At 28.9% G+C, this 9990-nt stretch overlaps 1 protein-coding gene across 6 annotated transcripts in view; it reads right to left on the bottom strand.

Moving 5' to 3' along the window:
* Positions 1-2337: 2337 nt before the first annotated feature.
* LOC100201871 (dynein regulatory complex protein 1) overlaps positions 2338-9990 on the bottom strand; it is a 144716-nt gene continuing 137063 nt past the window's right edge. For 2 of the 6 annotated variants that reach the window (XM_065795983.1, XM_065795988.1), the window contains one exon: positions 2571-2765. In XM_065795983.1, coding sequence (XP_065652055.1) covers positions 2694-2765 — 72 coding nt within the window. In that variant the 3' untranslated portion in view covers positions 2571-2693. Of the gene's footprint in view, positions 2782-4266; positions 4320-9990 lie in introns of all 6 variants that reach the window. The other 4 variants (XM_065795986.1, XM_065795985.1, XM_065795984.1 and 1 more) reach the window with 4 other exon arrangements.

Here is a 9990-nt window from a genome sequence, read left to right as displayed (position 1 = left end):
GTTTATATGGCATATCGTTCGTTTCTAACTATTCCCATAACAAATTGCGAGGCTGAGAGATCATTCTCTACTCTTAAAAGAGTTAAGAACATGCACCGATCAACAATGGTCCATAATCGTTTAAGTAATATAGCAAGATTAACTATTGAGTTAAAATTATTAGAAACTTTGGATTTCAGCGATGTGATTGCAGAGTTTGTCAGAAGAAAAGCAGAAAAAAACCACTCAATTCAATAAAATAAATATAAAATTTGTATATAAATAAATATCAGTGATAGCGTTTTCAAGAAAGTATTTGTTTTACTCATTTTTGTCGTTGTTAGTGGAACGGGGCCTCCTACTTTTAAATAGCCCCGGGCTTCGAAAAGTCTTAATCGGCCACTGTAAAACGGGCAATATGATTGTTTCATACATAAAGATTTTGTAATACATTTGGCGACAGAATTTCTTTACATTTAAACATGAAGCATAAAATATAAAAGACATTTAGTTGATATACATTTAAAACATTTATTTCTTTAAAAAGTTCTTTCGTGTGAAAAAAAAGTACGATTTTTAAAACTTATTGCGCGAGCTGCGTGTTTCTGTTGAAAGTAAAGAGATTTTAGATTTGTTCTTTGAATGCTTTTCCATATAATGTTTGCGTAGTTTATATGACAATGTATAAATAAAGATGCATTTAACAATTTTATTGGAGGTATTATCATAATAACTTATCTAAGATTTTCGTCAATACATACTCCGAGAAACTCCAAGAAAAGAAAAAAGAAATTATCAAACTGCATAACTGTATAACAAAAGAGATTAAAATGTGATATACGTTTGAAGCAAATAAAAATAAAGTCATAAAATCAGATATGACAACATTCAATTTTTGCAAACTAGAAAGGTAGGAAAAGTCTAGAAAGGATGGGCGGAGGGGCAATTTTTTGGTGGATCTAAACTACCTTGTAAAATAGGGGGTGATTTTCAGGTTTAATGATTTGTTAGCAGGCAAGTCCACTTATCGTAAAACTTTTTTAGTAAACTTTTTTAGAATATTAGTCTCACACTGTCTTAATCGTGTAACTATGAACTTACGTCATATATTAATATTCCAACAGTCCAATTTTTTTCTGCACCACAAAACTTTATTAAAATTTCTTATTACTTTTGAACAGCCTCATTGATTTACTTCTGTTTTCAAACACGCTTTGTTAAATATATAAATTTACAAATAAAAAAATTTCTACCCATGTTCAACACAACATACTTTTGTTTTTATAAATTGAGGATTTTTAAAAAGTGTTTTACAATCATTTTTTTTAAAATCTTTGCGGTCTTATCACAAAACACCGCGGAAGAGCATTTAATAGGAAGTTCACGCCTCTTTCCCAACCGATGTTGCAAAACTTGCCCAGAGGTGGGCTTAAACCATGGACCTTACGTTTCTGAGGCAAATGCGCTATCACTGCGCCACGACTGCTCAATTTCTTAAATGCTCAAATTTCATCATGTAAAAAAGTAGATGCTCTATTTTTATCTTTTTTTTTTATCCCTTTTTTTTCGGTTTTGTAAAACATATCCTAAACAGTTTGTATTTTATCAGTTGGTATTTAAAAAAGTTTTATTAGTTTCAATATCAACACCAGGGGTGGATTGAGCTTTTTTTGATCTTTTGAGCTAATTTTCAGTTATGGATTAAACTCCAAACATTTATATGTTTATACTTATGTTAAATAAGGATGCTTTGCAGAAAATTGCGATAATTGGAACCTGGGAACAAAAAAAAATTTTCGCGCTACCTCGCCCTGCCCTAAATATTTTTTGTACTATTCTCAATTAGAGTTATTTATCGCTAAATTTTAAGTTTTATAGTATAATCTCTTATTGTTCAAAATTTATGACCATACAAAATTTGTAACCCACTCAAATTGAGGGGGTTTAAACTTTATATGGTCATGATTTTTGAACGCTGAAATATTCTACTATGAAATTTAAAATTTATCGGTGAATATAAATTAAGTATACAAATAGTGCAAATAATATTTTATCAACTTGTTATTCTCACATTTAAGACAAGGGGAGCAAAAGTTTTTGGACTTTTTTGTTCCCAGGCTTCAATCATCGCAATTTTTTGCAAACCATCCTTATTTGTCATAACTATAAACGTATAAACTTTTGGAGTTTGCTTCCTGTATTGAAGTTAACAAATCTAATGTCACTTTGACGTTGATTCAATATCACAAATTGACGCAAATTTGAGACGTCATTCTCACGTTGCAACGTGTTGACACCAACGCTTTGGTGTCAACAAGGTTAAGACAATTAATTTAATTAAAAACACTGAAATTTTTAAAATTAAATGTTCTATAAAAATAAATTGTTTAAAAATAATAATAATAAATAATTGAGAACTAAAAAAAAAAGAAAACTTTCACATTTCGATAAAAAAATAAAATCAAGAGAAAACTTTTTTATCAGCAGCATCTCTAATTCTCTTGATGAAGAAAAATTTAAAATAAGAAAATTTAAATTTAACAATAACGCAAATTATATTTTTTCTTAAATAGAAAAATCAAAGAAATATATTTAAATAAGACTATATAATAAATTAAACAAAAATTTGTTAAAAAATATTAACAAAATATTCCCCCTCCAATTATAATTTGTTTTCTGTTTTGCATTGTTCTTATACATTTTTGCTTCATTATCTAATTTCTTGAGAAGTTTTCAGTTTCTAAAGAAAGTACTTTGGCTGGAGGGATCAAAAGTTGCTGGTTCGTCTAAAAAACAAAAAATCTAAAACAATTATACAGCAAAAAGCTGATAACAGTTTTTAAAAAAATGACCAATGAACGTGTTTATCTTGAAAGCCGGAATCAGAATTAAGGTGTGTATAAAATCATAAAATTCTTCATTAAAAAAAAATTACAGTAGAAAATTGACTTGAAAATTAAAATATTTTTTTCTTATAATAATGCAAAATTTTATAAAAAATAATTGGTAATCCTGATTTTTTTAAATAGTTTTTTTATCCTGAAAATTGCAGTACTTAAAATAATTCAAAACTTATAATGGAAATACATTTTGTTCTTAATAATTGAAATTAGTATTATAAATATTTTTAATTACTTAACTAAATCTTTAGGGTAATTTAATCGAACCTCGCCCACATCCGCACTAAAATTGCTGCTGACAGGCTGTTTATAGACTTACATCTTTGGATTATGCATATTAGATTGCTTAGTCTTTCAACTACGAAACCATGTTATGTTACTATGGAGACTGAACTTTTATAAGAGTTTGACATTACCATTAAAAAATGTTCAAGGTTTCAAAAGCACTGAACATCGCTCACTTGAACCCACTTGATTATATACAATTGTGCGAGATTACATCTTGTTAGTTAATTTGTAGACTCCAAACGCTCCACTTGGTGCGTTTGGAGTATACAAATGCCAAACACCATGGAATTTCCTTTGCTCAGTGCTGCTATCAAACCCAATTTATTGTGTTAATTTTAATTACTTTGAAGCTATTTTATTTAACTCCGTAGTATAATATTTTATGGAGGTGGCAAAATATGGCATTTAATGGAGGCAGCAAAATATGACATACTATGAGGTAGCAAAATATGACATATTATGAGGTAGCAAAATAGAATTTTGAGCAAATAATAGAATATATAGTATTCATTAGTAATATATTTAAAGATATATTATGTTAAAATACATACATCAACTATAGAAATAAATAGCGACTGATATGAAAAGAGTTTTCAAAAATTGAGTACATATTATTCAGAATTGTTCTCACAACAAAGTTTACAAAACAAAAAAGTTTACTTTGCATTAACCCACAAGCAGTTCTATTTTTATTGCAGTTTTTGTCAATTTTACCTGTATTCTTTCGATAACTTACTTCTTCAATTTTTGATTTTTTGTTATTTTCAAGATTGTCAGGTGGTTTTTTTATTTCTGGTTCAATAATGCTTGTTGAAGCCTTTTTTACATGCAAAACATCAACATTATCTAGTTTCGCCCATGAAATTATGGTACCAACCAATGGTTGGGATAAACAGAATACTGAAATTGACTTTTATTGTTGTTGTTATTTTAATTTTTTTTGCACTATCTAGTTTTCTTTTCTCAGCCAATACAGCTTTTTTCTTTTCTTCGCTTCATTGGTAAGTTGCAGTTTCTTTCTTTGCTTTGGATTTTGTCCTGGTGATATTTCAGTTCTTGAGAAATTAAAACAAAGAATTTATATATTTATTAATACTACCTTTTTTTGTCCAATGGCCTCAGAATATGCCAAGACATCTTTATCTCCATTACCTAAACAGCATTTTATTTAAACAGGATATGTCAAGACGTCTTTATCTCCATCACCTACACAGCATTTTAATAAAAACATACATGCAATAGATGTACAATTTGGAATTGTACATCTATTGCATGTATGTTTTTAACATTGGAAGTCTCAGCAATTTTTTAGTTTTTTTATGCATAAATTTTGTAATAGTTTTCTTTTATTCTAGTATATGATCGTTAAAAGCATAATTACATGTATAAACACCAATTTAACTTATATTTATTATATACGCGGTAGTGGGGTAGTGGTAGAGTGCTCACCTCATAAGCAAGAAGTTCCAAGTTCGATCCCCACCATGTCCCTGGTAGTACCGCACTCAACTTGTTTCTCTGTGCAGCGGCCTTGTTCGTCGAGGTTCGTGCTTCGGAGTCATAGAGTTGAGAGAGAATTGTAACCACAATAGTAGCCTCCTCGACTGTAGTGGCCTCTTGGCCTTGAGGAGATAAATAATTAAAAAAAAAAAAAAAAATTAATAAAAAATTAAAATAGCTATAAGTTAGTTATAAATCTAGGCATACTGTATAGGAATGCTTATTTGTCATTTTTTACTTCTTAACAACTATGATACTCTCATTATATATAGAAACTATTCTTATCCTAAAAGAAAATTACCATTTTAACTTTGATAATATAAATATATTAGTGTATAATGCCGTGTCGGTTTGATGTCGGGCTTCAAACGCTCATAGAAATAAGCGATCTATCAAAGAATTAATTAATCTATAAGTGGTGGTGATTTAGTCTTACATTGTTTGTTTTTTATATTTGTCAACAAAAAAAATATATCGCTAGTATGCCCTTATAAAAAAAGCCCTAAACTGAACTTAATTTTCAAGAAAATTTAAAATTAATGAATTATAAATATGTTTTATTAGTTTTAAATGATCAATTTAGTTGTCAAAGGTGCTAAATAGTGTTGTACATAATTTAAAAGTGTTAATATTTAAAGAAAGCAATAGTTTAATAATTTTAACATGTATTTAAAAAATATGAGATATTAAAAATGCATTGGCAGCTGTAAAACAAAGTTCATACTAAAAAAAAAAGTAGGCATTTCTACCTTAGGATTAGGATATGTGATATATCCTTAGTAAGGTATATACCTTACTAAGGATATATTTTTATATTTAAGGATATGTTTCTAGATTTAAAGGTATATATACCTTTAGGGTAGAAAATTATATTTTGTAAGGTAGAAAATTGAAAAATCATTATTTTTAATATAACCTTCCAAAGGTATATCACATATCCTATCCTAAGTTAGAAACCTTTTTTTTAGTGTGTAGTACCATTAATGATATATAAAAATTTGAATTTAAAAAATTAAAATGAATTTAAATTATGTTTAAAAAAACATAACTTAAAAAATGCAGTGGTATTGTGTTAGTGTTGCTGCATTATTTAGAGCTTTCTGATTCAGAGTTTCCCAGACCCAGACCATCTTCATCTGATGATTCGCAACTTATTTATTCCTAATTTTTTTTATTATTAAAAAATTATTCCTAAATTTTTTTAACATCTAGACATTTTCATACAGTACTAAATTAGGACACTTGCAAGATTTTTCAACATGCTTAGTTGTTCAAGGTCAATTTTTAGATACAATGTATAGATTTAGGTATAATATAATATTTTTATAATATAATTTAGATATAATAATTATAATAATTATAAAATAATATAATAATATAATTTAGATATAATATAATAAAAGAAACATTAAACGTTTAACAAAATCTATTTTGCTAATTTGGTTCAGAGGTTTAAATAATTGGGCAACTAAGGTTTTATTTCTGTCCCCTAATTAGAAAGCTTAATCATAATTGATTACCAACAAGAAGAACAAAATAAATCACTCAATAATTTAAAGATATCCTTTTTCTCTTTATATATATATTTATGTATATATATATATATATATATATTATATATATATATATATATATATATATATATATATATATATATATATATATATATATATATATATATATATATATATATCCCTTTTGTTTATTATAGTGTATTATATCTTTATATATATACATTAGAACTTTTAAAATGTTTTAATTTATGCTTTAGAAAATTAGAAAAGATTTTAAAACATTATTATGCAAGTGACAGGATTTGAACCCTCTCGTTGTACTTCGGAAACGCAGCAAGCTAACTACTTAGGCCACTAAGACACACTAAACTGCCAATTTTTAACACTATTTAAAAAAAAAAGACAGAATGCAATGAATAACTTTATAAAACAGCAAATAAATGTTTTAAATCAAAAATAAGGACATTTTGCCGCAATGCAATTTTTGAATAAAAGTAAAACTTTATAAAAGTAAAAATATCTATTAAACTTCAAAAATGTTTTGTTTTATATTTTAAAAAATGAAAAAAGATTTTAAAAAATAAATAAAAAGCAAGGATTTGAATCATGGCATTTCACTTTAGAATGCTGTGACTTAACCATTTTGATCACAAAGCCATATTGTTCAAAGAATATTTCAAAACTATTTAATAAACAAAAGACTTTATAAAATGAAAAATAAATGCTATAAATCAAAATTAAGGAAATGTTGCCGAAATTCAAACTGTAATTGTAAAACTTGATATATGTTTTAACATTACATAACTGAAGTTTACATAAGTAAGATATTTGCATGCACTTTTGTTCACATTTTCTGATACAAACAGCGCTGTGACACTTTCTTGCCATAAACTCAGGTGTAATGGCTGCCACAAATGAGTAACACACAAATGAGTAACAGCTGCAGCAGCTGCAGTATTAGGTTCAGTATTAAAATATGATAAAAATATGTAATATTTTTATCACATAATATTTTATATAAAATAATTTTAATTACGCAAAATACAATTAAAATTAAAATATTATGTTCTCCAACATAATAATTAACGTGTCGCATAGCTCAAACTACAAAAACCTGCACCTACAAACTTGATCTACAAAATAAATCATCTACTAAAAAGTGGAAATAATTTCTAAATTTCAATCAGTTGAAATCAATTTTTGCCTCCTGAGGCAAAAATTGATTTCAACCGATTATTGGCTTTTTTTAATTCAACCGATTTATGACGTTTTCAATTTCGACCAATTTTTTTTCTCAACCTATTTTAGAGACTTTTATTTTCAACCGATTTGAGATTGTTTGATTTTCAACTAATTTTCAGAGATTTTCATTTCAACCTACTAGTTAGTGTTTTCCTTGAGTTTTTAGGTTTTTTTTTTTTAAAAACCATTAACAAGAAATCAAGAATACACATCAACCGCTTTCCAACTTGCTTTCCAGACATCGGGTTGTCTGGAAAGCAAGTTGGAAAGTTGACTATTTGAGTTAGGGATTGAGAAAGGCAAAAGTTGTGGGCTTTAATGCCTGAAGAATCACTGACACAAGAGCCAAGTCATTCAGAGTGGTGAGCATTAAAGTCACCGAACACAACTATATTAGCTGATGGATAACAAGAGAGGGCTTGGTCAATATGATCAGAAATAACATCATAAAGAGTGCAGTCTTAAGATGAAGGAGAGCGATATAGAACAAAAAGAAAGGCAATAGAGTAAAGTGGTGCTAAACGAAAGCACATAAAAGAATAGTCTGTGGATTCAAACCTATTTTCACAACAAATGGGTGAATTCTTACGAATATAAATGCCCAGACCAAGCATGTGACTATTGGAGTCTTTACAAATTAAACATAGATAACTATTAACACTAAGATCACAAGATGAGACAGCCGAACTCAAATTAGTCTCACAAAGAGCAAGTAGGTCTGGTGAACTCTGCAAGAGATAAGACTCAACAGAAGAAAAGGTACTTCGAAGACCATGAATATTAGTGAATGATAGGTTTTGAGAACTTGGTGATGATGATGGTTTTTTGTGTTTTATAGTTTTTGGTACTTTATTCATTTTTAAATTAGATTGAAGAACTTGACTCAAAGCATAGATAGTACTCATAACACTTTTTAATAGCCCAAGCAATTGCCTCATTACTACTAATAAACCCTAAGCCGTAACAAAGGGCTCCAAATGTGGCCTTCGCAATGCACACCAAAAGTACAAACAGAGACACCATCCATGCCTGACTATTAGCCGGCCTCAGAACCATAAAACTGAGTTTTGCAGCTGTACCTTCATTAGGAGATAATAGAATGAGTTGCCTAGTCATAAAAACAGAGACACAGGCAAAACCCATGCATTGAGTCAAGAAGATCTAGCAACATCCTAAACTGGAAACAATGCATTAAAAATACATCTGCACCAGTCTAATAGATGAAGAAGGGGTGCGAGGCTGGTCAACAGATAGAATCTGTTTACCCCTTAAGTCTTTGCCTAGGAAGCTTTCTACAAAACAGTAGCGGAATGCATTTAACATCTGCCCAAGATGAGTATTTTTAGAGCCCCAAGGCATGGGGTGTTTTAGTTGTCGGAGTTGGCATCTCCTAGCCTTTGTTACCATTATCTCCTAGCCATGTTACCAGTATCAGGATAACCTGACCTGACCTGATTTAAATCTAAAATGGTTTTAAAATATATACAATATTAATAATAAAAAAATATAAAATATTAGTTAAAGAAATATTAAAGCATATAACAGCTGTTTCATTTGACATCATGTGCACTACTATTAAAAGTAGACTCCCTATCTAACCGTAATGATGATTTACATCTCCCACCTCTTGTTTTGTTACCCAGTGAAAAAACAGGTCATGGATGATTTCAAGAAAATTTCAATTAAATCTCTGCAATATTAGTTTATTTAAAATGCTTAATATATCCTCACTCACCCAGACAAGGTTGGATGCATTGGGCAAGAATATCTTCACTCTGTGGGCAAGATTGAGTTACTTAAAGCAGATTGGTCAGAAAACAATTTTAGGCATTTCAAACAAATAAAATAAAACAATAACTTAAAATGTACAACAACGTATTTACTCAGTTAACTTGGATTAACTAGTTTTAAATACAGCAAATTAGGTCCCAAAAAATACCAATAATCAACAAAAATTTTTTGTAGATATTTCTTTAATTGCAATTTCTTTGAGGTTAAAGTTTTTTTGATTTTGACGAAGACTGGTTTGCTGCTCTAAATGAATGTTTTTGTCTTGATGTAGTGGTGTGTTCACTGACTGTCTTGAAAGATAAAGGGCAAGATTGAGTGATGGATGAAATAAGTTACCTTAGCTAAACTATTTTTTTTCTTTATGTTAATTCACCTCCCCCAAGGCTGAGAAGGCCACTACAGTCACGGAGGCTACTATAATTGTGATTACAACCCTCTCTCAACTCTATAAATCCTAAATATGAACCTTGACTAACAAGGCCGCTGCGCAGAGAAACAACTTGAGTGCGGTACTATGAGGGACATTGCACAGATCGAACTCGGAACTTCTTGCTTATGAGGCAAGCACTCCACCACTACCATATTATTTTTAATCATAGATACTTTCAACAATATCAAAATTAATTATTTTTAAATAAGGTTTTGTTAGAAATAACATAATACACCTTGTTAATACTTGTAGCAATTTTTTTATTAGTGAAATAAATTTTAAAATTTGGAACAATATTTTTCTGTTTCATATTTAATTTCGATAAATTTTATATGCACCGCTTTCA

Source organism: Hydra vulgaris, chromosome 04, assembly GCF_038396675.1.
Source record: "Hydra vulgaris chromosome 04, alternate assembly HydraT2T_AEP".
NCBI lineage: Eukaryota > Metazoa > Cnidaria > Hydrozoa > Anthoathecata > Hydridae > Hydra > Hydra vulgaris.
This window is presented reverse-complemented; position numbering and strand designations above follow the sequence as displayed.